Here is a 27,978-nt window from a genome sequence, read left to right as displayed (position 1 = left end):
GCCTTTTGGATCTAGTTAAGTGCTGCAGGTGTGAGTGTCTTTCTTTTAACCTCTCAGTTCCTAGCTACACCATCCAGAGATCATCAACATGGTCTGCACTGCATTCTGAACATTTTTTACTCCTGCATCTCCCTATAAGTGAAGTAAGTGAGGCTGGGGAACGGTTTCTAGAACAAAGCACACCAGGTTGTGCTTCATCGTTTGTTCTGTGCACTCCTTACAGCTTTGTGCTTTCCTTGGAGTCTGTGTTGCCTTTTATTCCCCCCCCCCCTTTTTTTTTTTTTGACAGGCAGAGTGGACAGTGTGAGAGAGAGACAGAGAGAAAGGTCTTCCTTTTGCCGTTGGTTCACCCTCCAATGGCCGCTGCGGCCGGTGCGCTGCGGCCGGCGCACCGCACTGATCCGGTGGCAGAAGCCAGGAGCCAGGTGCTTCTCCTGGTCTCCCATGGGGTGCAGGGCCCAAGCACCTGGGCCATCCTCCACTGCACTCCCTGGCCACAGCAGAGAGCTGGCCTGGAAGAGGGGCAACCGGGACAGAATCCGGCGCCCCGACCGGGACTAGAACCCGGTGTGCCGGCGCTGCTAGGCGGAGTTTTCCCATTTTTGAGAAGAAAGAAGTATCTTCGCCTTCTGTCATTGTAAGGTTGAACTTCCTAACTGTTTTGTCTGTAGCTTGAAAGAATTTCATTGTGCTTCCTTCTGTCATAATCCGAATTGGTGGCTGCTAGGCCCATTGCAGAAGTCAGTCTGACACCCTGGCTCCTCGCACATTTCTTTCTTTTTCTGCACCATGTCTTGTCCCACATATCTTTCTCTTTCTTGGTCACTACTCTTTTTCTTTTTTTAAGATGTATTTATTTATTTGAAAGTCAGAGTTACACAGAGAGAGGAGAGGCAGAGAGAGAGAGAGAAAGAGAGAGAGAGAGGTCTTCCATCTGCTGGTTCACTCCCTAACTGACCGCAATAACTGGAGCTGGGCCGATCTGAAGCCAGGAGCCAGGAGCTTCTTCCGGGTCTCCCACGTGGGTGCAGGGGCCCAAGGACTTGGGCCATCTTCTACTGCTTTCCAAGGCCATAGCAGAGAGCTGGATCAGAAGTAGAGCAGCCGGGACTCGACCCGGCGCCCATACGGGATGCCAGCGCTTCAGGTGGCAGCTATTATCTGCTACACCACAGCGCTGGCCCCTGTGAAAACATTTTTTAAAGATTTATTTATTTATTTGAAAGGGGGAGAGAGTGTGTGTGTGTTCACACGTGCGTGCAAGCTCACACTTCCATCTGTTGGTTACACTCCCCAAATGGCTGTGATGCCTGGAGTTGGACCAGGAGCCTGGAACTCCATCTAGGTCTCCCACGTGGGTGGCAGGGCCCAAGCACTCCCACCAACTTCTGCCACCTTCCCAGGCACATCAGCAGGGAGCTGGACTGCAAGCGAAGCACCCAGGACTCAAAGCAGCACTTTATGTACGGATGTCAGCGTTCCAGGCCGCAGCTCAACTTGCTGAGCCACGGTGCTGCCCCCAAAACACTTTCTAGTGCAAAAATTTTTCTTCATGATACATGAAAAACATGTATTGTGAAGAAACTAAGCATGGATTTTTTAAAAATGGCACTGAAATAAATTCATGCTTTTTTTTAAGATTTATTTTATTTATTGAAAGACAGTTGGCCGGCGCCGCGGCTCAATAGGCTAATCCTCCACCTAGCAGCGCCGGCACACCGGGTTCTAGTCCAGGTCGGGGTGTCGGATTCTGTCCCGGTTGCCCCTCTTCCAGGCCAGCTCTCTGCTGTGGCCAGGGAGTGCAGTGGAGGATGGCCCAGGTGCTTGGGCCCTGCACCCGCATGGGGGACCAGAAGAAGCACCTGGCTCCTCCTTCGGATCAGCGCGGTGTGCCGGCTGCAGCGCGCTAGCCATGGTGGCCATTGGAGGGTGAACCAACGGCAAAAAGGAAGACCTTTCTCTCTGTCTCTCTCTCTCTCACTATCCATTCTGCCTGTCAAAAAAAAAAAAAAGTAAGACAGTTACAGAGAGAGGTAGAGACAGAGAGAGAGAGGTCTTTCATCTGCTGATTCACTCCCCAGATGGCCACAAAGGCTGGAGCTGCGCCAATCCATGTGAGTACAGTGGCCCAAGCACTTGGGCCATCTTCCACTGCTTTCCCAGGCCACAGCAGAGAGCTGGATTGGAAGAGGAGCAGCCGGGACTCGAACTGGCGCCCATATGGGATGCCAGCGCTTATGGCCAGGGCGTTAACATGCTGCGCCACAGTGCCAGCCCCAAATTCATGCTTTTAATTCCGGTTTTCCAAAAAGTTTTTGAAGCATCTGCATTCTCAGCTATTCTTTTTTTTTTTTTTTCAGATTTATTTATTTATTTGAAAGGTAGAGTTACAGAGAGGCAGAGACAGAGACAGTGATATCTTCCATCCGCTAGTTCACTTCCCAAATGGCCACAAGAAGCCAGGAGCTAGGAGCTTCCTCTCGGTCTCCCATGTGGGCACAGGGACGAGGGAGTCTAAGCACTTGGGCCATCATCTTCTGCTGCTTTCCCAGGCCATTAGCAGGGAGCTGGACTGGAAGTGGAGCAGCCTGGACTCTAACCGGCGCCCATGGAGGGGGGTGCTACCAGCACTGCAGGTGGTGGCTTTACCCACTATGTCACAGCACCGGCCCCATCCTCAGCTTCTTAAAAAGGGCATATGAAACTACATTTTCAGAGTCCTGCAGGTCTAAGTGTCCTTCTTTTAACCTCTCAGTTCATAATTTGACAGAGGATGGGATTCTCAGTTTAAAATAAATTTCCACATGTGACTCACTATCGAGTATTATAATTGCTTTCTTCCATTTCTAAGACTCTGCCAGTCTGGCCAATGTATTGAAAAGACATCACTGTTAAATATTTCCTAACCTTTTTTCTACTTAGCATTTCTATTCTAGTAAGTTTCTTGGTTATAGGGTTGAGGGAACTGGCATTAGAATTTTCTTAAATGAAACCTTCAGAAGGGAGCTCTAATTATGTATTTTGTACATAATGCTTTTTTTAAAAAAGCTACTGTTTTTTGTATGCTTATTTTTTATTTTTTAAAGATTTATTTGTTCATTTGAGAGGCAGAGTTACAGACAGAGAGAGAGAGACCAAGAGAGAGGTCTTGCATCCACTGGTTCACTCTCCAAATGGCCGCAACAGCAGAGTTGGGCCCATCTGAAGCCAGAGTTGGACCCATCTGGGCCAGGAATTTCTTCCGGGTCTCCTGCATGGGTGCAGGGCTCCAAGCACTTGGGCCATCTTCTACTGCTTTCCCAGGCCATTAGCAGAGAGCTGGATTGGAAGTGGGGCAGATGGGACTCCAACCAGTGCTGCAGGTAGAGGCTTAACCGACTATGCCACAGCGCTGGCCCCACAATGATTTTTAATTTTAAAATAAATTTGGCTTTCAAAAAAGTCACTTTCCCTCCAAATATCGAAGGTATTGGTCCATTGTCTTCCAAGCTCCTTTACTTGCAGTCAAACTGTCTGATGGTCCTTGCCTTGTTGGTGACCAATAGCTTCTCTCTGAAGGTGTTTGTGGTTCTTTTTCTTGATACTTTCTTCTCTTTTGTCTTTTTTCTTTAAGTTGAGTAACAGCGTTTATTTCCAGGGTGTGCCTGGCCTTAGATACAGGGTAGTTAATGGAAAAAGACTGTCAGCACGAAATCACTCCACCACGTGCCCAGGGAGCCTTCCAGAGCCTGAGACGCCGACAGGAAGTCTGGCTGCACTGGAAAATATCTGAAAATCATGGGGATCTTTTAATTTCAACTCAAATGATGGAAAGTTTTGGCTTTAATTAATGACTTACTAAGTCCCTGGGCCAGTTTTCAAGTCTTGTGTTCTTTTTCCCTCTTAAGTAAAAAAAAAAAAAAAAAAAAGATTTGAAATTTATGTTTAAGGGTAGAAAGCCAAGATGACTGTTATAGTTATTAAAGTGACATTCTGGATGCCCCAAATAACTCAAACAGAAATTTGAGTAGGCTACTGGTCATTTTTTTAAGAAAGTTTCTAGAAGGCTGAGTGGATGTAGCATAACATTCATTTAAGTGTACAATGAAATGATTTTTAGTAAATTTTCAGAATTGTGCAACCATCAGCACAATCTAGTTTTAGGAGACTTCCATCATTCCAAAAAGGATCCCTATGCATTGTTAGTCGCTTCTCATTCCCTCTGCCAGCCCTGGGCAAAGTCTGGTCTTCCTTCTGTTTCTGAAGATCTGTGTCTTTTCTAGACTTTTCAGACAAATGGGAACATACAATATTTGGTCATTAACGCCTAGCTTTTTTCTCTTGGCATTGTATAGGGACAAATATACAGGAGTGCAATCTCCCAGCCAAGTGCCATGCCTGCATTTGAATATAATCTCTCTACAGTCGGCTTTATTTAAAAAAAAAATTTTATTTATATTTATTTGAAAGGCAGAGAGACAGAGCTACAGGGAAACAGAGAGATCTTCCATCTGCTCTTTCACTCCCCACACGGACGCAGCAGCCAGATCTGGGCCAGACTGAAGCCAGAGGCCAGAAACTCCACCCTGGTCGGCCCTGGCAGTGGCAGGTCGAGGCACCCGGGTCTTCATCTGCTGTTGTCCCGGGTGCATTAGCAGGAAGCTGGATCACAAGCTGAGCAGGGGAGACTGGAAGGGCACTCCTATATGAGATGCCTCACTGAGTCACAACTGCAGCCTGACTACTCTCAGCTTTAATGATCTGTTCACAAGCCTTTCATAAATACTGGTGTCCAGTCCTGGTTAGCTACAACAACGTTACAAATCTGTTGCGATCTGTGGCCGCCCGGTTTTAAAGCTACATCTCTGGTATGGTGGCGCATATGCAATCCCTTCGCTTTCTGACAGGGGGCGCCGCAGAGAAGCGCACAGCAGAGTTCTCCCTACTTGAACAGAAAAGACTTCTCCATTAGGGGGCGTAGCCTCAGTCACACGCAACGTCAGAGGCGGGAACAACCCTCGCCCCGCCCCTCACATCTGCGGCGCCCTGTGATTGGAGGGAGGAACTATCCTTTGGCCGCGCCGTTGGGGGTGGGAGGAAGGAAAAGGCCGCGGCCGAAGGTGACGCTGAGGCGACGGAGGTGCGGGAGCGAACCTCCGCGGCACTTCGGGCGCCCTCCCCGCCTGTGTGTGTGGTGAATGGCGGCGGGATGGAGCGCGAGGGGAGCGGCGGCAGCAGCGGGGGCTCGGCCGGGCTCCTGCAGCAGATCCTCAGCCTGAAGCTCGTGCCGCGGGTGGGCAACGGGACCCTGTGCCCCAACTCCACTTCGCTGTGCTCCTTCCCAGGTACGGCCCCGCCCCGGCCCGCGCCTGCGCGCTGCGCTCCCGCCGCCGCCGCCGCCGCCGCCGGCTCGAGGGGGGCGACCCCCGAGTCCAGGCCGGGCGAGCAGCCCCGCCGGCCGGATGGGCGCTGCTCGTCTCCGGGAAGGAGGGTGCCGCTTCCGCACTCGAGAGCCCCTTCCCCCGGCTCTCGCTGAGGGCGGGTCGGAGGCGCGGCCGCAGGGGGACCCAGGAACCGGGCCAGTGTGGCCCTCTGGAGTCTCCGGACCTCGCGGGGCCCAGCGTGGCCCCGGGCCGAGCCCGCCTTGCGTGGGGTGTGGGGCGTGGGCTAGCGCCTGGCCGCCTGCGCGTGGGACCTGGGCCGCGGCGGTCCCCCTGCGTCTCCGCCGCGGGAGTTTTCTGCCGTTTGCTCTTTCTAGGAACTGGCACCTGTTGCCTTTCCCACCCACGCGGTCGGGGGCTTTGACGGGCTTGCGTTCAACTCTGCACGCCCGCGCCGCAGCTTCTGCTGGGCCCGGCCGAAGGGATTTTGGAAGCTGTCGTGCACGGTAGCACTTGGGGCTCTCAGGAGGGGGGGGAGCAGGTGGAGGAGAAATTCCCTCCCCTGGGAGGATGAACGGAGGCCTCGAGGGCAGGGCGCCGCGGGAAGCACTCGGTGGTGGTGATGGAAGCCGAGACCCGGGCCCTGCATCGCAGCGGAGCGGTCCTGGCTCGGTAAACAGCGGGAGACCCAGGAGACCGGGCCGCGAGCCCGTGCCCCGGGAAGGAGGATGGGCAGGGACTGCCAGGCGCCGTGCAGTGGACACCTGGGACCTGCTGAGTGTTACCTGCCTGATGATGTCCCCGGGCAGGTTTGTGAAGTGGTTGGTACCATAATGAGCGGTGTGGGGTCAGATGCAGATGTGACCTCGCCTAAACGGAGAACCTGGCAGCTCAGGGTCGGTTCCAGCGGCCCCAGGATCGCAGGCGACAGGCAGAGCGCAAGTACCTGGCATGCTGGAGATCCTGGTGAACAGTGAAGCGTTGAGTGTGGAGGAGCCACGCCCCACCCCCACCCCGCGTGAGATTAGGTTCCATCTTGTTTGTGCTTTGGAAGAACAGTACGACAGATACCCGTGTGCCCTTTTCTGAGGTTCACTAATGTTGTGATTGTCCAGATACAGTCCTATGTCACTTAACGTGGGGTGTGCTCTGAGACGTGCCCAAGTGATTCATCTGGTAGAAACACCATGGAGTCTACTCGGACAGGCAGACAGCTACAGCTTCGCCAGGGAGCCCATACACCTGCCCTGGCCGTTGGCCGCACTGTGGTAGGCAGCTGGTGACTACAGTCACCTGCTTGTGCGTGGTCCTATGCATGCACACCATACTTGAACTTTCTGCAGAAATGTTTGACAGGAAGTTGTGGAAGTCCCAGCTCTTGCCGCCTGGGACTTCAGCATGTAGTCTTCTCAAAGGAGGACATTTTCTACCCTAGCCACAAAGCCGTCATCACTCAAGAACTCTAGCAATGATAGAATGTTGTCCAATGTGTAGGTCTTATTTACTTTCCCCTAGTTGTCCAAAGAGCTTTCCTGTGGCGAGTGTGTGAATTTGCAGGATGTAATCAAGGATCCCACTGAGCCATCTTGTCTCTTTAGTCTCATTTAGCCTAGAACAGTTCCTCCATTTTTGCTTTCACTTTCTTGAGCTTGAAGAGTCCAGGCCAATTTTTTTGGAGTCAGTCACCTTTTCTGGTAATGCTGACTGATCATTTGGTGTCTATCAGATCTCTGCTTTGTATGGGCACATGAATCCTTTCATAAGTCAAAGTCACATGTCAGGGGACACTTTGGAACTGAATATTCTGCTTTGTTTATCTTTCATTCCCTTTTTTCTTTTTTTTTTTTTTTAGAAAAGGTATGTGGATTCAGGATGATGGTTTAATGTCATAGTAGACTCTATAGCTGTGGGAAAGGCTTGCTTTCACAATTTGTTCTGAAAATACTGAACTACAACTAGTAGTTGGATTTATGATGACCCCTGTGGTAGCTTAGTCTGATTTGGTGATGAAGTAACTGGGACTGGGTATTTATAGAGAGGTCTTTTGGGGCGTGCAGTCTTGGGGATCTGTGGTTGCAGACCCACGTCTGGTGATGATGACCTTGCTGGCAGAATCCCAGGGTGGCACTGGGCCTGACATGGCCAGGGACAGGAGCTTTCTTGTGTCTCACTGCCTCTTCGTAAGCTGCCGGTACTGGTGGAGGCTCTGCCCTGATGGCCTTAATCCTCATCTGCTCCCAGAGGCCCCACTGCTGAATGGCAGAGTCTGATTAAGTTTCTGCTCTGACAGCACCTCTTTCTCAGTGGGGATTATATTTGCTCACACGCGCCCTCGGGGTCGCTCAGGCCGTATTCACACCATAGCGTGTGGGCGTGGGCATTGAAGACGTCCATACCGGCTGTCATTCATTCATCCATCAACACACACATGCAGCCAAATGCAGGCTCTGGGCTGGGGGCGTAACCATGTGTGGGCCCCAGCCTCAAGCTCAGGCTGACCGCAGTAGGGTGGGGAACAGCCTCCCCGCCGTGTCTGATCTTCAGCTAGACTGATGGTGTCATAGGTGCGTGAAGTTTGATCCTGTTTCAGACACTGCAACTTACTTAATATGAATTTCATTCTTCCTGAATCTGGTATGGTTTCTATTTTCGTCTGACAAAAGAGGTTACTTGAGTTTATGCCAACTCATTATGGCAGAATCATTGCTTGGGAAATTTCTGTAGTGTATCTTTACAAGGAAGCTTTGAATTGGATCATTTTACCTGCATTTCCAATCTAGCCATTTAGGTTATACCTAACCTTCCTTTTTCCAAGTTGTTCAGATTTTTTTCTTTCTTTGTTTCTTTCTCTCAATATTTCAGAATACCAAGACAAGACCAGCTTTGTGTGTGTGTGTGTGTGTGTGTGTGTGAAGAATAACATTGATTTTCTGATGACGTGGATTTCGTTAATTCTCTGTCAGAGTGTATCCTGTGGTAATTAAACAAAAATGCATTAGCGCGTCAGTTGTGCCCTTCCTGGAATCAAGAACAGTTCACACTTGGACTGGTCATCCATTCACCCAACATTTCCTTGTCTGTTGAGTGCTGATTGTTTTCTAGGCACCAAGAAACCCTAATGAACAAAACAAAGACTGGTCCCATATGGAGCTTTCCTCCTAATAAGAAAACAGCGAAGAAGCGCAAGTGTGGCATGCAGCCGCTGATGGTGACTGTGAGACAGGGTAGGAGCACAGGAAGTGGCAGAGCGCACGTGTCCAGGCTGGAGCGTGATTTCACAGAGGGAAGCCCGGTGATGGTGACTTCAGAGCAGAGAGCTGAAGGAAGTGTGGAAGGAGCCCTGCGGCTCCTGGAGGAAGAACATGCTCAGTGAGGAAGCAGCAGTCTCAGAGGCCCCCACCGGAGCTTGAGTAACACCCAGGAGGCAGTGCGCCTGGCTGGGAGATGTGGCAAGGAGCAGGGAGGCAGTGAGCTCAGATCCTGGAGGGCCGTGGGAGAGGGTTGTGGGCAGAGGAGGGATGGGTTGACTTTAAAAAAGTTTTTTTGAGACAAAGAGAAATCTCCCATCCACTGGTCCACTCCCCAAATGCCTGCAACAGCTGGGGCTGGTGGAGGCTGAGGCTGGGAGGCAGGTACTCAGACTGGGCTTCCTGGGATGCACATTCGCAGGAATCTGGACTGAAGCAGAGCCGGAACTTGGGGCCAATTGCTTCAGTACCTAATGTGGGTTTCCCTAGCAGCAGCAACCAGTAGAACGAACACCCATCACCCCCACCCCCACCCCCACTTTTTTTTAAGTGTACAACCTAGAGATTTTCAGCATGGTTACAGGATTGTATGACCATCATTACAATTGGCTGGAGAGGGCCGGGGCCGCGGCTCACTAGGCTAATCCTCTGCCTGCGGCGCAGGCACACCGGGTTCTAGTCCTGGTTGGGTGCCAGATTCTGTCCCAGTTGCCCCTCTTCCAGTCCAGCTCTCTGCTGTGGCCTGGGAGTGCAGTGGAGGATGGCCCAAGTGCTTGTGCCCTGCACCCGCATGGGAGACTAGGAGGAAGCACCTAGCTCCTGGCTTCAGATCGGCACAGTGCGTTGGCTGTAGCGGCCATTTGGGGGGTGAACCAACGGAAAAGGAAGACCTTTCTCTCTCTCTCTCTCTCTCTCTCTCTAACTCTGCCTGTCAAAAAAAAAAAAAAATTGGCTGGAGAGTATTTCTGTCACCTCAGTGGCATACCCTGTGCCCAGTTGCATTAATTACTGGCTTTATGTGGAGAGAAGGTGGAAGGCTGGATTAAGCAGGCACGGGTTGGCCTGGCTAGGACCAAGAGACCAGGAGTGTGCAGGCCTCAGGGGCACGTTCCAAGAGTAGCGGTGGAAGCATAGACAGTAGGAGTTTCAGGAGACGGGCAGCAGACAGAACCGGTCGTCCTGACAGCAAGTCATGGTTGTTGAGGAGTCGGGGGACAGAAGGATCTACTGAGGTGGGGGATTAGGGGATTGGGTGGGATTTGGCAGGAGAAGTATCTCCCAGTGGCCAGTGTGGAGATGCAGGCTGGGGGGGATTAGCGTCCTGCCAGTCCAGCCCCAGCATGGAGTCACAGGACCCAGGAGGACTGACGTGGTCTGTGTAGGACTCTGGCTTTGGAGGAGTTGGCCGTGTTCACCTGCAGCATAAGGTCACAGTGGGACCAGCTGCAACACTGTCTGAATGCTGAACTTCACACTGCCCACTTGGCTTAGCTTTCCTTTCCCGCTGACTGGGGCCAGGGCAGGTGGTCTGAGGCCTAGCTGAGAAATGAGGTGCCTCAGCTATTGCCAAGGAGCCATCAAGGATAAACCCCTTTGGTTAATCCAGAATCGCCTAAAGGATTGTGCTCTCCCTGGCTTTTCTTTCCCTGGAATGTCCATTTAAAAATAGATTTTTTTAAAGTTTTTTTTATTTGAAAGAGAAAGAAACAGAGGTCTTCTATCCACTGGTTAACTCACCAGATATCTGCAACAACCAGAGTGGGGCCAGGCCAAAGCCAGGAGCTTGGAACGCCATCCAGGTCTCCCATATGGGTGGCAAGAATCCAACTGCTTGAGCCATCATCTGCTGTCTCCCAGGATGTACCTTAGCTGGAAGCTGGACCTGAAGAAGCAGAAGCAGGACTCTGTCTCAGGCACTCCCCTATGGGATGTGGGTGTCCCAAGGCGCATCTTAACCTGCTGCAACACAGCACCCACCCTATGAATATATTATGAAGGTTATGAGCTCTTTTTTGTTTTTAATTTATTTATTTGTAAGAGTTACTGAGAGGCCGGCACCGCGGCTCACTAGGCTAATCCTCCGCCTAGCGGCACCGGCACACCAAGTTCTAGTCCCGGTCGGGGCACCAGATTCTGTCCCGGTTGCCCCTCTTCCAGGCCAGCTCTCTGCTGTGGCCAGGGAGTGCAGTGGAGGATGGCCCGGGTGCTTGGGCCCTGCACCCCATGGGAGACCAGGAGAAGCACCTGGCTCCTGCCATCAGATCAGCGCGGTGCGCCGGCCGCAGCGCGCCGGCCGCGGCAGCCATTGGAGGGTGAACCAACGGCAAAAGGAAGACCTTTCTCTCTGTCTCTCTCTCTCACTGTCCACTCTGTCTGTCAAAAAAAAAAAAAAAGTTACTGAGAAAGGGGGCCGGCGCTGTGGCTCACCAGGCTAATCCTCCACCTGTGGCGCCAGTACCCCAGGTTCTAGTCCTGGTTGGGGCGCCAGATTCTGTCCCGGTTGCTCCTCTTCCAGGCCAGCTCTCTGCTGTGGCCCAGGAAGGCAGTGGAGGATGGCCCAAGTGCTTGGGCCCTGCACCCGCATGGGAGACCAGGAGGAAGCACCTGGCTCCTGGCTTTGGATCGGTGTAGTGTGCTGGCCATAGCGGCCATTTGGGAGGTGAACCAACAGAAGCAAGACCTTTCTCTGTCTCTCTCACTGTCTAACTCTGCCTGTCAAAAAAAAAAGTTACTGAGAGATTTAGAGACAGAGAGGGAGGGAGAGTGGTCTTCCATCTGCTGGTTCACTCCTCAAATGGCTACAATTGCCAGAGCTGAGCCAATCTGATGCCAGGAGCCAGGAACTTCTGGGTCTCTCATGTAGATACAGGGGCCCAAGGCCTTGGGCCATCCTCTGCTGCTTTCCCAGGCACGTTAGCAAGGACCTGGATCAGAAGTGCCCACATAGGATGTCAGCACTACTGGCCAGGGCTGTAACCCGCTGCAGCACAGTGCTAGCCCTGTGATGAGCTCTGTGAGGGCAGGCAGGGATCCTTGTGTTGTTTTATTTTGCACTGATATACCTGGCATATAGAATGTACTCAATAAATATTTGATTAACAGGCACAAAGTCAGCAGCTTAAAACAGCAAAATGGGCCAGCATTGTTGTGCAGTGGGTTAAGCTGCTGAATCCCATATCAATTAAGATGCCATATCAGAGTGCCAGTCTGAGAACTGGCTACTCCACTTCTGATCCAGTTCTCTGTGAGTCCAGTTGGGAAGGTAGTGGAAAATGGCCTAAGTATTTAGGACCCTGCCACCCATGTAAGAGACCTGGTTGGAGTTCCTGGCTCCTGGGTTCAGCCTGGCCCAGGCCCGGCTGTTGGTAGCCATTTGGACAGTGAACAAGCAGATGGACAGTTCTCTGTCTCTCTGTTCCTCTGCCTTTCAAATACATAAATCTGAATTACACACAAAAACAACAGCAGCGTCTGTAATTCTAGAGGTCAGAAGTCCACGGTGAGGCTCACTGGCAGCCTGCATTCCTGTGGAGGCTCTCAAGATTGTTTCCTGCCTTTCCCAGCTTTACAGGCCACCTGCACGCCTCCGCTCGTGGTCCTTCCTGTTCTCCAAAGCCAGCAGCATAGAGCATCTTTGAACCTCTCTGACTCTGACCTCCTGTCTCCCTCTTTTGAGGACACTTGTGACTACATTAGGTCAGCCTGGAAAACCCAGGTTAATCTCCCTTTGCAGGATCCTTAATTTAGACACAACTGCAAAGCCACTTTTGCCAGGTAAGGTAACAGCTCAGGTTTGGGGGACGAGGATGTTAACATCTTCGGGGGGCCCATTCAGCCACAATGCTTGATCTTGATTCATTTCTCCTGGTAGTCTTTTATTACAGAACAATTGCCTCACTTGCACTTCACAGGAGTGAACTGATGTGCCTTTAGCTACTGCTGTGGTTTGAGCGTGTCCCCCAGGGTTCACTGGACGCTGAATCCCCAGTGTCATAGCCTTGAGAGGTGTGACTTTTTTTAATTTATTTTTTGAGGAATACAAATTTCCTAAGTACAAATTTAGGAATATGGTTATTCTTCCCACCATACCTGCCCTCCCACCCACACTCCCACCCCACCTCCTCCTCCCTCTCCCTGTGCTAGTCCCATTCTCCATTAAGTTTTATTTTCAGTTAGCTTTGCACACAAAAGACCAACTGTATGCTAAGTAAGGATTTCAAAAATTTACACACACACACACAAACTGTTTAAGAACTAGTTTTACAGTTAACCTTCATAATACAAGTCATTGAGGACAGAGGTCCTGCATAGGGAGTTAGCACACAGTGACCCCTGTTGTTAATTTAACAATTAACACTCTTAAAAAAAAAAAAAAAAAGATTTACTTATTTATTTGGAAGGCAGAGTTGAGCCGGCGCCGTGGCTCAATAGGCTAATCCTCCACCTTGCGGCGCCGGCACGCCGGGTTCTAGTCCCGGTCAGGGCGCCGGATTCTGTCCCGGTTGCCCCTCTTCCAGGCCAGCTCTCTGCTGTGGCCAGGGAGTGCAGTGGAGGATGGCCCACGTGCTCGGGCCCTGCACCCCATGGGAGACCAGGAAAAAGCACCTGGAAGGCAGAGTTAAAAAGAGGCAGAGACAGAGAGAGAGAGAGGTCTTGTATCTGCTGGTTCACTCCCCAGATGGCTGCAACAACCGGAGCTGTACTAATCCAAAGCCAGGAGCCAGGAGCTTCCTCTAGGTCTCCCACGCTAATCCAAAGCCAGGAGCCAGGAGCTTCCTCTAGGTCTCCCACGCAGGTGCAGGGGCCCAAAGACATGGGCCATTTTCTTTTTTTTTTTTTTTTTTTTTTGACAGGCAGAGTGGACAGTGAGAGAGAGAGACAGAGAGAAAGGTCTTCCTTTGCCGTTGGTTCACCCTCCAATGGCCGCCGCGGCTGGCGCACCGCGCTGATCCGATGGCAGGAGCCAGGAGCCAGGTGCTTTTCCTGGTCTCCCATGGGGTGCAGGGCCCAAGCACCTGGGCCATCCTCCACTGCACTCCCTGGCCACAGCAGAGGGCTGGCCTGGAAGAGGGGCAACCGGGACAGAATCCGGCGCCCCAACCGGGACTAGAACCCGGTGTGCCGGCGCTGCAAGGCGGAGGATTAGCCTAGTGAGCCGCGGCGCCGGCCCGACATGGGCCATTTTCAACTGCTTTCCTAGGCCATAGCAGAGAGCTGCATTGGAAGTGGAGCAGCCAGGACTCGAACTGGCAGCTGTATGGAATGTTGGCACTGCAGGAGGGGCTTTACCTGCTATGCCACAGCGCCAGCCCCACAATTGACACCCTTATGTATGATGTCAGTGACTGCCAAGGCTCTTGACATGAACTTTTTAGGCTCGTGGAGTCCTTTTGAGTTCACAAAGTATGTCAGTATTTGGATAAGGCCATAAGCAAAGTAGAAGTTCTCTCCTCCCTTTAGAGAAAAGTATATCCTTCTTTGATGGCCACTTCTTTCTGCTGGGATCTCACTCACAGAGATCCTTCATGTAGAACATGTTTTGCCACAGTGTCTTGGCTTTCCATGCCTGAAATGCTCTCATGGGCTTTTCCTCCAGACCAGGAAGCCTTAAGAGCTGATTCTGAGGTCAGAGTGTTACTTAAAGCGATTGTCATTATGAGTCTGCTGTGTGGACAGCTTCCCATGTTGGAACAGTCTCTCCTTTTTAATTCTGTTATTATTACCAGGCACTTGATCCTATTTATATGATCACTTTAACACTTAATCCTATCTGTTGTTCACTTTAACACTTAATATGATCACTTTAACAATTAAGATGGCATTTTTACCACCAAGTTTAATGGGATTTGGAGTCCCATGACAAGGTTTTTTGTTTTTGTTTTGTTTGTTTTTTGTTGTTGTTGTTGTTGTTGACAGGCAGAGTGGACAGTGAGAGAGAGAGAGAGAGAGAGAGAGAAAGGTCTTCCTTTGCCGTTGGTTCACCCTCCAATGGCCACTGCGGTTGGCACGCTGTGACCGGCGCACCGTGCTGATCCGATGGCAGGAGCCAGGAGCCAGGTACTTATCCTGGGCTCCCATGGGGTGCAGGGCCCAAGGACTTGGGCCATCCTCCACTGCACTCCCTGGCCACAGCAGAGAGCTGGCCTGGAAGAGGGGCAACCGGGACAGAATCCGGCGCCCCGACCGGGACTAGAACCCGGTGTGCTGGCGCCGCAAGGCGGAGGATTAGCCTAGTGAGCCGCGGCACCGGCCCCCAAGACAAATTTTTAAACTGTACCCTTAGAAGTAAGTCCACAGGAATGTATGCAGAACTATACAGCTTTACAGTTAAAAAACTTCCTCCGCCCTCTCTTATTCCCACTCTTATTTTTTACTGAACTCTATTTTCAATAGACTTTATACACATATGATTAACTCTGTTAAGTAAAGAGTTCAAGAGAGGTAGGACTTTTAAAAGGAGATTTGCATCGATGTCATTATTGCAGGAGTGAGTTTGTTGTGAAAGCAAGTGCAGTCCCCTCTTGCAGTCTCATTTTCTCTCTTGCCTGTGTAGTGCTTTCCACTGGATTACAGCTGAAGGCCCTCACTTGATGTGGCCCCTTGATCTTGGGCTTCTAAGACTGAGCCAAATAGATCTCTGTTAGAGCAGCACAAATAGACTGACCTGTGTCCAGCTGCCAAGGTAAACATAGCTGACGATAATGCACTTGATTTGAAGCAGTGAACAAGAAGATCCTGTAAGATACGTAGACAAATATTCTTGACGGTGTGTGGAGCCAGGAAAATGAGGAACACTCTATGATGATCCATACGTAGCTATTAAGTAGATGGCAAATTAAAGTGCAGTAGATTAAAGGGAAATCACTTAGTTTTTTTTAAGAAGCATTTTATAGATTTGGGTTTGCCTTTGCCATTAGAGTCCTGTAAAAGTCCACCGTCTGGGAAGTGTCATCTGTGATACACTTTTTTCCTGCTGCAAGTGACTGAAGTGATACCTTAGGAAATGCGCAGGCGCTGAGGTCACTAGTGGGTATGGCGTAGGGCTTGGGGTTGCAGCGTGCTTCCCCTCTCAGAAAACCAGGGAACCTGCAGGGCAGATCCTGTTTACGAAAGGCTTTAAGCTTTTACGACAGTTGAGATATGGGTTGCCTTCTTGGTCAGGTGCTGAGACCTGGGGAAGTAAATGGGGTGAGTGTCGTCTTAGCTGGGGCTGCCATAATGATACTGCAGGCTGAGTGACTTCAACAACAGACACTATTCAGGTTTGGAGATCAAGCTGCCGGTATGGTCAGGTGAGGGGCCTCGTCCTTGCTCTCAGGCGACTCCCTTGTCAGTGTGCCTCCCGTGGCGTAGAGAGAGACCAAGAGACTGAGATCTTTTCCTTTTGGAAGGCCACATTCTTACCATTTTTAACCTGAGTTTGGGGGTACATAACTGAGCCCATACGAGGCCTAACCCTAACCTTCACTCACTGTAAGCTATATCCAGACTCACCTTTTTCCTTTATAGTTTTTTTTTTTTTTTAAAGCAGGCTATAAAGGATGTTTTATTTTTATTTATTTGAGAGGTGAGGAACAAACTCTAATTTGCTGTTTCACTCCCCAAATGTCCACAGTGGCCAGGGCTGGAACTCACTCCAGGTCTCCCATGTGAGTGGTAGGGACTCAACTTCTGGAGCCATTATTTTCAGCATGTTAGAGGAAGCTGGAATCGGGAGCAGAGATGGGACTTGAACCGGGCACTGTGATGTGGCATGTGGGCATCCCAAGTGGTGTTACAACCACAAGACCAAACCCTCGCCCCAGACTGAACTTTTTTTTTTTTTTTTTTTTTAATTTATTTATTTCTTTGAAAGTCAGTTACACAGAAAGAGAAAGAGAGGCAGAGAGGGGTTTTCCATTCACTGGTTCACTCCCCACATGGCTGCAATGGCCAGAGCCAGGCCCATCCGAAGCCAGAAGCCAGGAGCTTCTTCCGGCTCTCTTTGTGTGTGTAGGGACCCAAGGTCTTAGGCTATCCTTTACTGCTTTCCCAGGCCACAGCAGAGAGCTGGATAGGAATTGGAGCAGCTGGGACTTGGATCGATGCCCATACAGGATGCTGGCACTGCAGGCGGCAGCTTTACCTCGCCGGCTCCCAGACTAAACTTTTCGGTCGAGAACCGTGCTCCAGTGGTGCCTCAGGTTACCTCAGAAAGCAGTGCTTACCTCTGAAACACAAGGGCTCGCAAAGGTGGTCTCCACTCAGTGGTGGCAGCCAGCAGCCAAGTTCTTGGAGGCAGGCTTACATCTCATTTGTCTCCTGTAGGGCAGTGGTGTTCCTGGTGCCATCATGGAACCTTCTGCAAACCAGCTGTTAGGGTGGTCATGGTCTCAGAGAGATGTGGGGAGGGGCTGGTGAGGACGCTGGGGTTGAAGATGGTGTTTTTGCTTTGGAAGGGAATTGCATGATGCTTGGCTGTGCCTTAGGGATGAGTTGGCCATGGGTGGTGCAGCAGGGGCCTTACCTGGGAGGCCAGGCTGCTCCGACTGAGCCAGAGTGCATCTAGGCAGGAGGGGTCTGTGAGTGCCAGAGCTCTTGCAGGTGTGCATTTGGGAGGAAGGGGCAGTACTCAGATCCAGGCACTGCAGCCTCGGAGCTGCTGCTAACGAGAGAGGGTGAGTCTCCCCGCAGTGAGGCCAGGAAGCCTTCTAGCCTGACTGCTGGCTGGAGAAGAGGCTGGAGTGGAGTGGAGTGTGTTTCCAGAGAGGTGGGCACTGACTGCTGAGGATCAGTTTCGGTTGGCACTGTTGGCTAGAAACCTGGTTTTTCCTTTGGTGCAGAATGGGTAGTACTTACGAATATGTGTATATATGTATGTATGTGAATATTTATATATACTCATATATTTATGGAAATATTAGTGTGTCATATATTAGTTTTTTATATGTTTATATTTTTAATTTAATTTTTTTACATTTGAGAGGCAGAGAGACATATAGGGGGACCTCTCATTTGCTGGTTCACTCTCCAGATGCCCACAATGTGTGTAGGGGGCACAAAAGCAGGAATTCAGTCCAGATCTCCCACGTGGGTGACAGGACATCACTGCTGCCTCCCAGGGTCTGCATTGGTGGCAAGCTGGAGTCCAGAGCTAGAACTGTGTATCAAACCCAGGCACTCCAGTATGGGACGCGAGCATCCTAACTGCTAAGCATCTGCTCCCGTTGACTAGTGTCTTAACCTCCCTCTGCTGCAGATAGTAGGCACTTCAGAGCTGTTCTGAGACGGCGTGAGTTAGTGTTTGTAAAGCATGGGAGCAGCACCTGTGTGCAGAGTAAATATTTATTAAATCAGCATGTTCAGTGTTTTCTCTGAATATGTAGAAGCATTTACACACATATATTTTGTTCTTTGAGAAACAGATCGTATTCTACATAACTTCGCAACATGCTTTTTTTCTGTTAGCAGTATAGCTCAGGCATCTTAACACATCACTCTGTCTTTATCAAATATTTTTAGAATTTTTAGTTTATTTATGTTAGTGACAGAAAACTTGCATTTGCTGGTTCACTTCCCAAACATTAGAGCCAGGAATGAAATTCAGGCTTTGGCAGGGACCCAACTGCTTGAGGGTCTGTGTTAGCAGAAAGCAGGAGTTGGAAGCTGGAGTGGGTGTCTGTTGTGAGGTGAGATGGAGGCATCCTAACTGCAAGGCAAAATGACTACCTCGTGTCATGCTGTTAGTGACTGCGGAGCTCCACCGTGTGGATGCACTCGTGTTTCCCAAGCCAGTTCTTACCATCAGTGGCAACCCTGCTGGGAGCCTCCTGTCCTGGGTGCGCATTCCTGTAGAATGTGTTCTGGAAATAAAGTCGTTGTAGCAAAGGTTATACACATTTCACTTCCAAATTACTCTCTGAAAAGATAGTTTTCTGGTTTATATTCCAACTGGGTGCATCTGGCGAGGCGCACAGCGTGATGTGCTGAAGCTCTTCACTGCCCAGAACCTGCGGCGGCCCTTCCAGAGCTTCCCTGTGAAGTCCTTAGTCTGGGTTCCAAGCTTCCCATAGTGACTCTCCCCACCCCATCTCTCTTTGTAGCTTTAACTTCTGTTGCTCTTTTTGTTGTTCTTTAAAGATTTATTTATGTATTGGAAAGTTAGCGTTACACAGACAGCAGAGGTATACAGACAGCAGCCAGACATGGAGAGATTTTTCATTTGCTGATTCACTGCCTAGTTGGCTACATCGGCCAGGGCTGGACCAGGCCAAAACCTAGAGCTTCGTTCAGGTGTACCATGTGGGTGCAGAGGCCCATTACTTTGGCCACCTTCCACTGCTTTTCTCAGGCCTAGCAGGGAGCTGATGCATTAGAAGTGGAACACCCCATGGGGCTGGCGCTGTGGCGCAGCGGGTGAAAGCCCTGGTCTGAAGCGCCGGCATCCCATATGGGCGCTGGTTTGAGACCTGGCTGCTCCACTTCTGATCCAGCTCTCTGCTATGGCCTAGGAAAGCAGTAGAAGATGGCCCAAGTCCTTGGGCCCCTGCACCCGTGTGGGAGACCTTGAAGAAGCTCCTGGCTCCTGGCTTCAGATCAGCACAGCACCGGCCGTTGCAGCTATCTGGGAGTGAACCATCAGATGGAAGACCTCTGTCTCTGCCTCTTCTCTCTCTCTGTAACTCTTTCAAATAAATAAATAAATAAATCTTAAAAAAAAAAAAAAAAAAACCTTAAAAAAAAAAAAAAGGAAGTGGAACAACCAGGACTTGAAATAGCATCCATATGGGATGTTGCCGTCCTACTTGGTGGCTTCACCTGCCACACCACAATGTTGGCCCCACCTCCTTCCCTTTTTAAAATTTATTTATTTATTTTTAAAGAATTACAGAGAGGGAGGGAAAGACAGATGGGGAGATCTTCTACCAGCTGGTTCACTCCCACATGGCTGCCATGGCCAGTGCCAGGCCAAGCTGAAGCCAGGAGCTTCGTCCCAGGTCTCCTATGTGCATGGCAGGGGTCCAGATACTTCCTTGCCCATCCTCGCTGCTTTCCCAGGTGCATTAGCAAGGAGTTGGTTCAGAAATGGGGCAGCCAAGACATGAACTCATGCCAGCATTGCAGGCTGCGGCTATACCCAGTGCACCACAACCCCAGCCCCCATATTGTTGCTCTTATAAACTGTTTTAGTCAAGCCAATGATTTTATTTATTTATTTTTTTTTAAGATTTTTTTTTATTGGGGCTGGCGCTGTGGCGCAGAGGGTTAACGCTCTGGCCTGAAGTGCCGGCATCCCATATGGGCACCAGTTCTAGTCCCGGTTGCTCCTCTTCTGATCCAGCTCTCTGCTATGGCCTGGGAAGCAGTCGAAGATGGCCCAAATCCTTGGGCCCCTGCACCTGTGTGGGACACCTGGAAGAAGCTCCTGGCTTCTGGCTTCGGATCAGTGCAGCTCCAGCCGTTGCGGCCAGTTGGGGAGTGAACCAACGGATGGAAGACCTCTCTCTCTCTGCTTCTCCTCTCTCTGTGTAACTCTGACTTTCAAATAAATAAATATTTTTATGAAAAAGGTTGATTTTATTTATTTGTAAGAGTTACACAGAGAGAGAGGTCTTCCACCAACTGGTTCACTCCCCAAATGGCCACAACTGCCGGTGCTGAGCCAATACAAAGCCAGGAGCCAGGAGCTTCTTCCGGGTCTCCTATATGGGATGCCAGTGTTACAGGCCGGCCCCAAGCCAGTGATTTTTAATCAGGCTGTTTTTCCCACCCTAATGACACTTGGCAGTGCCTGGAGATATTTCTGGTTAATACAGCTGGGAAGAGAGTGCTTCTGGCCAGGGATGCTGCTGTGTTTCCAGCAATACACAGGCAGCCCTCACAGGGAAGAATTAGAGTTTGAGTGTCAGCAGCATGGAAGTCGAGAACTCCTGCAGATTGAGCTGTTTGCTGATCTCCAAAACTGCCTGCTGCTGCCTGGTGGACAGTGGGTTTTTCGTGCTGTAGCCCCTTCATTCTCTCCACGTGAGTAGCCAGAGCACTCTGGAGAATTCTGCAGTCTCGCCTTGGGTTCATGGGGCAATGACAAGGTGTCTATCGTTTGCCAAATCATGAAGTTTCTTGAAGGCAGGATGGTAGTGGTTTTGTCTTTGTTTTTTTTAAGGCACCTCATGTGTAGGTTGTTATGCATAGCTGGGGATAAAATATTTTACTGTTGCCTGAGTTACAAGTCTAAGTAGGAAACTACTCTTCCATCCTGTGTCACTGACCTGCCATTTGTCTTTAAGCTACGTACTTCTGTTTTTTCTAGTATTTATTTCGCATCTTAAAGGATTTGATGTCCTAAAAGGAGGGTTAGTTTGACGTTGCACTGTCTTTAAAATGACTCTTGAATAAATGTCATTGTGGACCTTTTCCATGTTAGAGGACTGAATGATCAAAAGGCAGGCAAGATCATCATAATACCCTAGCAGTTGGTGCCTTATGCTTGTGCTTTGCATGGGAGGGAAGTTACTTAGATCAATTTGCATTGAAGTTGAAGCATTTTTTAGTTTGAGGGTAGAGGTTTCTTCTCAGAGGTTGTTCAGCTTTTTCTGTCAAGGACTAGCCTGTAAATATTTCGGGCTTTGTAAGCCATATGGTTTCTGCCACTGTTAGCATCTTTGGAAAGCAGCCATAGACAATATGTAAATAAATGGGCATGGGTTCAAAAAAGTCTTCATTTTCATTTTATTTGAAAGGCTGAGTGAGTGAGTGAGAGAGATTGTTCACTTGCTGGACCAGTCCCCTAATGCCTGCAACAGCCAGGGCTGGGCCAAGCTGAAAACAGGATGTGGAACTCCCTCCATCTGGTTCCTCCATGTGGGAGTATGCAAGCCTTCATTTGCTGCCTTCCAAAATGTGCATTAAGCTGGGTCAGAAGTACAGTAGCCAGGACTTGAACCAAGCACTCTGTACTGGGATGCAGGCATCCTAAGTGGTAGCGTTAGCTACTGTACCAAATGCCCTCGCACCAAAAAAATGTCTTTTCTTACAAAAACAGGTGGTAGTCTGTGGAAGATAATTTAAAACTGAAACTGTGTTGCAGCTGTTTTAATTTTTATTTATTTGAAAGATAGAGACAGAAAGAACTCCCATCCACTGGTTCTTTCTCCTAGTGCCTGCTGGGGCCTGGGCCAGAGCCAGGAGCCAGGAATGTAATCTGTGTCTCCCATGTGGGTGTCAGGAGCCATCACTGCTGCCTCCAGGGTCCGATTTGGTGGGAAGCTGGAGTCAGGAGCTGGAGCCAGGAACCAAACTCCAGCATCTTAACCGCCAGGCTAAATGCCTCCTCCCCAAGTGGGTGCTTCTGAAAGTAAGCGGGTGTGATGGGCACCCTTTTCCTGTGGTCGTGTCTGGAAAGTTGGTGACATGCAGCCCTTCTTTGTCTTCCCTCACAGAGATGTGGTACGGGGTGTTCCTGTGGGCACTGGTGTCATCTCTCTTCTTTCATGTCCCTGCTGGATTACTGGCCCTCTTCACCCTCAGACATCACAAATATGGTAGGTTCATGTCTGTAAGCATCCTGTTGATGGGCATCGTGGGACCAATTACTGCTGGAATCTTGACAAGTATGTTAGACATTAAATACTAGTTGAAACATTTAATATGATTAGCCAGTTCCTTTCAGGCCCCATTTTAGAAACATCATCTGCGTGGTTTGAAGAAAAAAAGGAGTGTCTTTTCATGTGTTGGTTTTTTTCTCACACCCAGACCCTGGTCATTGGGCCTGCCTCTTTGCCTTCAGATTTTGTTCCCTGGCTTCAGGGAAGCCGTGTTAAGTTTTGTGAGGTCCATCTTGTGAGACAGGTCACCGGCCTGTCTGGAAGCTGCTGCTCCTTTCTGATCAGCTGCCCTGTGACTGGTGGCATTGCAGGCTGACCAGTCACTTCTCCTCGGCCAGCTGTGGCTTCTTGTAAGGATGGAAGGGTCATGCCAATGACAGAATCCTTGTTGAGAAAAGCACCTGAGATGTGTCCTGCTTATTTTCTCCCTTCAAGACTTACTGAACGAGACTCGGAATAACCCTGATGTTAGGAATTGTTTCCTGTTACCGGGCTTGTTTTGTGTGTGTTATATTTTTGTTTGTTTTTGGCTTTTCCCCATGTCACAGGCCACAATAACAGGAATAACTTTAAATCATTTTTAAGTTCATTTTTAAGTACAAACCTGTGCATTTTGTATGAATTAAAAATTATAAGTAAGCAAAATTCCAAGTCTCCATTATCCCATCTCACAGTTAAGACCATGGTTGCATTTTGGTGTTATTCTGTTGTTGTAAATGTACATGCAAACATAAATATATTCTTAAAATCTAATTTGTAACTATTTTTTTTCACTGTGATTTTAAACTTGGAGCTTCAAGCAGAAATCTCCATCTGCCTCCTTGACAAGTGCTTTTGTGGGACAAAGTGACCTTGTCTCTTGGACTCATCTCAGTTTCCTCTTAAGTAAAATAGCAGCAGTACGACCACCCTCACACCTGGTAGGTGTGCAGTAGGTGCCAGTCTTTAGCAGGTAGACTGTTCCCTTCTGGCTTTGCTGCTGCCTCTGGTAGGCTTTTTTCTTTCTTCCCTTTTTCCCTCCAGATCCCATTTTAGGGCCAAGTTCAAGTTCCTCAAGTTTCTTTCTGCAGAACTCACTGTTTTTGAAGAGCTGAGTAACGGAGGGGCCCAGTGAAACATGTGCCTTTCAGATGTTACTGACCGGAATGTATGCATTGACACTGGAGGAGGGAGGGCATTTTGAAGTCGTCAGTATTCAAGGCAACCAACCTCAGATTACTGTTGTTCCTTATTCTTGTTAAAATGTTACTGTCTCTTATCACACTGGTAAAATGCATGGACATTTGATTGCCATGCTGGTATTATCTTGCATTAATGAAAATTAATTTTAATCTGATGTCCCTCGCTAGATTCTGAGCATCTGGAGGCTAGGGATTACACACTAAAAAACAGAAGTATTCCATAAATACATACTTACATGAATAGACACTCCGTGACCAAGAAGGGTTTTGTTTGGAACAAACTGTGTGTGTGAGTGCGTGTGTGAGTGATGTATACCGGGGGGCATCTGAGAAATCTGGATTTGTCTTTTTGAACTAATGAAATTTTGACTTTCTTGGTATGGTGCTGAGTTGTTATAGCAACTCAGATGGGTATCTGAGTAGATGGTTTTTATTTTGTTTTGTCAGTTTCTAGAAAGTTACCCTAACATAAGGAAAACAATGATATGGGAAACAGAAAGGAATCTGTTTCTCTCCTCTTCCCTTTGAATTAATAACAGTGTTATGTTTTAGAGCCTCACCTCTGCCTTTTCCCACCCCTTCCTTCTTCCTCTATCCGTTTCTAGAAAGGAACTTTGAGCACCATAGGAGGTAGAGCAGGGGTTCCCTGCAGTCTGGAAGATTTTTTGCTCACTCTCACTCAGAAGAGATTTGCCATTTAATGCCAAGAATTTATAGACACCAGTTAAGTGCTAGGCATGGGGATAATTGGCAAGGGGATAATTGGCATGGGGATAAAGAGATGTTTTTGAGTTCACAGTCAGGTCATTTGGGAATGGTCTTTTTTTAAAAAATTTTATTAATCTAGATTATTTTATTGAGTAAATCCATAAGACTCATTTCAGGGAGTCTACATTTAAAAGCGCATTTCAGTGACTTGCAGATTATTTAAGGAGTACTTTAAAACTAGAGTAGTCAGCAGAAAGAATAGGAAAAACAAAATATTTATATATTTCAGTTTTAATCTAAAAAATCTAGAACAGTCCACTTGGAGTAGAATTTTATTAAAGTGCTATATTTTCATGTTTTGGTTAACCTTATTTTTTTTCCCCTTTTTTTCTCAACTCCCCTGCTATTTTTAATCAGGTGCAGCAATTGCTGGAGTTTACCGAGCGGCAGGGAAGGAAATGATACCCTTTGAAGCCCTCACCCTGGGCACGGGACAGACCTTCTGCGTGGTGCTGGTCTCCTTTCTGCGGATTTTAGCAACTCTCTAGCATACCCCCTCTGCTGTGATATCCACCCTGAGTTTTATAGAGCCTTCAGAAAGAAAACACGGAGTGCAGTGTTTCACACAGAAGCCACTTGAATGGACATGAGTGCGAAAACCAACATCCCACCCCTGTCTTCGGTTTGATGCTCCAACAATTGAGCTCTTTGTGGACTCTTGGCGTTTTCCACCAAAACAAAACAACTTTCTTGACTTTCTTTTTCATAGATACTGAATTTAAGTAGCTTAACACATTACACCTTCACCCAAGGCAGGCCAGCCATGCCTCTGGGTCAAGGTCATTTGCACTGACATTTACAATATTCTGTGACAAAATGAAGTGTTGCATATTTCACACAGTTTCTTTTAAATGAGCAGGGTATGCTGTACTACAATCCTAGTTGATCTAATCTTGATTAAAATTTGGCAAACTTTGCTTTTGTTAAATCTTCATGACAGTAAATGCCAATTAGGTTTTGGTTGAGAATGGCTTTGAGAACAAGTTTGATGAAATGTAACGGGCAAAAAAAATCAAAGTATAACTCAAGTAGTGGCTTTGGTTCCAATGTTAGAAGACAAAGTAGATAACTATTGAATAATGTGACATTTTATAGATACCTATCTTGACCTCGGATTATTTAATATATTTTAAGAGATCTGAATTTGTTGTCTAGTAGATTTTCTCAAATAAGCTAGCTAATGGAGACCTTTAGAATTTTTATATTGCCTTTTCCTATCACTTTTAGTTCTATTAATTTTATTTAGCTTAATTGAAAACATTCCCTGTTAAATGGGTTGAATTGACAATTTTAAGCCAGATTGGTTAGAATACTCATTAGACAGAGACACAAGTAAGATACTTCATGAACATTCTGTTACATTTTTTCTTAGTAGTTTGTTTACTGATGGCTTTTAAGAAACCAGAAGTGCAGCTGAAACTAGAGGTGGTGGTTGTTGATCTCTTAGTCTTACTGTGTTTACCTGGGGGGACTCCTCGACCCCCTTACAGTATTGGGTGTCAGCTCCCATAAAGTGCCTGAAGTTTCATTTCCAATTAGCTCCCTCCCTGCCCTTTACGTTTTTATTCAAGAGAATTAAATAGATGAATTTAAAAAAAAAAACTGAGTTTCTGCTCCTTAACTTTGTTTTTTATCAAAAGGCCTGAAAACTGTGACCTTTAAAAGGGAAAGGATTATAAAAATTAATTACCCAACTTGATCCTTACCACCTAAACAGTTTTGTATGAAATAACTGTTGTTGTTGTCTGTTTTCAAAATAGGTTTCAGGTAACTAAATCTGACATTTTTTAAAGGTGAGTTTTCGTTGTGCAGTCAAGTCTCACAGCTCTCGAAGTCATATGCACAAGAACATATCTGTTGCATTTCAAGCAGTGTATACTCTGGCTTCTGATAAGAATACCCAGGAAGACCAAGTTTGGAGGGACAGTCATAGAGAAAACTGACAAAGGGATCAGAAAAATTAACTGGATATTTTCTCCTGACTAATTAGACCACTTATCACAAATTATGGTAACAGATACCCAGGGCGGAAAGTTAAAAGTAGAATTGGAATGAAGCCACATGTCCTTTCCAGTTTCCCCAACAAGAAACTCAAAATTTTCTTCCAAGCAGAGTTTTAAAGATTCCAGTTTTCAATGCAAGGAGTTGTGATTTTGGAAATTATCCTTCGAGTGTAAGTAATAGGGGGCAGTTTTGCACTTTCGTTATGGGAAATGGTTTCTACGGTCTTTGGAGAAGGATGCTTCCTGTGAGAGCTCTCAGCTGAGCGTTTCTTTCAGATCCAGTTTCACAGGGCCCCTCCCCCTGAAAACTGACTTTTAAACATAATGACCCATGATTAAAATGTTAGGTTATTTTTCTTTAGAACCAAGACACAAAATTAAGGAATTTTGAAACATGTCTTTGTTCCATCTTTTTCTTGTTATACTATATACTGTTTCTTAAAACTTCAGATATAAAATGTTATCTTCAAACTGTTGAATATTTCATCCATCACTGTATGTGAAGCGCTTGCCTGTGAATAATTGTATATAGACTTTCCTTAGCGAAAGGTTTTCAGAGAGAAACTAATTGAACGATAAAGAATGTCCTTTTTTTTGGTCTCACATACTTGGGAGTGATTGCTCAGATTGAAGAATGTTGGCAGTTAAGTTAAACATTTTATTTTACTTTCTTTCGCTTTCTGGGAGTTTTTGCCAGCCAGTTTTCTTTAAGACAAATGTAGCTGCCATTCTCTCAGCTTTGCTTCCACTTTTCCTTCTTCTTGTTTGTTTTTTTGTTTGTTTGGTTTGGTTTGGTTTTTGTGAGGAGAAGGGCGGCAGCCCATAAGTGTAAAAGCTGACCTCTTGATTCTTTAATCTGGGGCTTAAGGGGAAAAGCATTTTGGGAAAACTCCATACACAAAAGAGTAGTGATGGCTGGCGCCGCGGCTCACTAGGCTAATCCTCCGCCTGCGGTGCTGGCACACCAGGTTCTAGTCCCGGTTGGGGTGCTGGATTCTGTCCCGGTTGCTCCTCTTCCAGTCCAGCTCTCTGCTGTGGCCCGAGAGTGCAGTGGAGGATGGCCCAGGTCCTTGGGCCCTGCACCCCATGGGAGACCAGGAGGAAGCACCTGGCTCCTGGCTTCAGATCGGCACAGCGCGCCGGATGTAGCGGCCATTTGAGGGGTGAACCAACGGAAGGAAGACCTTTCTCTCTCTCACTGTCTAACTCTGCCTGTCAAAAAAAAAAAAAAAAAAAAAAAAAAAAAGAGTAGTGCATGTTGTAAGAGAAGCATAACAACTCTGCAGCAGGACGCTACTTACGAGATGTTCAAACTACTGAGGGAAAGCGCCTGCGAATAATTGCATTCTTCCTTAGGTTTTTGTTTTCTTTTTAAGTTTTTAAATTATATGTTGGCTTTTGATTCCAGTGTCTTTTCCGAATGTTCTGATCCAAATTCAGTGCTTAATCACAGTGCAGCACACACCACCTCCCCTGAGGAGGCTTTTCCTGGAATGTGAAGCCCTCGTGCCATCCGCAGCCCACACACACAAAGTGTTGTGAACTTGGAGTCTCTTCTGTGCACTCTGTAAGGCTGGTTGTGACTAAAATTGGCCTTACTTTTTGTATTCGGTTATTTCACAAACTGCTAGAGTCAAAACGATCAAATCTTTGTACAATAGAAAATTATTTAAATTTTATTTTTCTACTGACATTTCTAATTCTAGTGTAAATGTTTATCAATAAAGAATTACTTTGAATCCTGGAGTTGGAATTGTGTTTCTTGTTCAGTGGCCGGTGGGTTTAGTCTTTTGTAATACAGTTACAGATGACTTTGGATTTTTTAAAAATAACTT

The 27,978-nt window shown here is 48.0% G+C and overlaps 1 protein-coding gene across 10 annotated transcripts; it reads left to right on the top strand.

The window, feature by feature from the left end:
- The first annotated feature begins 31 nt into the window (after positions 1-31).
- Positions 32-27,889, top strand: TMEM170A (transmembrane protein 170A). Of its 10 annotated transcripts, none has more exons than XM_089320501.1 (3): positions 32-143; positions 22,027-22,197; positions 24,498-27,889. In XM_089320501.1, the coding sequence occupies exons 2-3, from the start codon at positions 22,029-22,031 to the stop codon at positions 24,626-24,628; spliced, it is 300 nt and encodes a 99-aa protein (XP_089176627.1). In that variant the 5' UTR covers positions 32-143; positions 22,027-22,028; the 3' UTR covers positions 24,629-27,889. The 10 variants fall into 10 exon arrangements, with proteins under 10 accessions (XP_089176627.1, XP_008255849.1, XP_008255848.1 ...); XM_008257627.5 differs by lacking the exon at positions 32-143 and adding an exon at positions 5,090-5,324 and having other exon boundaries at positions 22,027-22,128; XM_008257626.5 differs by lacking the exon at positions 32-143 and adding an exon at positions 5,090-5,324.
- The last annotated feature ends 89 nt before the right edge of the window (positions 27,890-27,978 follow it).

This window comes from Oryctolagus cuniculus, chromosome 18 (genome assembly GCF_051225735.1).
Source record: "Oryctolagus cuniculus isolate XC-2025 breed Fujian yellow rabbit chromosome 18, ASM5122573v1, whole genome shotgun sequence".
NCBI classification, from domain to species: Eukaryota; Metazoa; Chordata; class Mammalia; order Lagomorpha; family Leporidae; genus Oryctolagus; species Oryctolagus cuniculus.
This window is presented reverse-complemented; position numbering and strand designations above follow the sequence as displayed.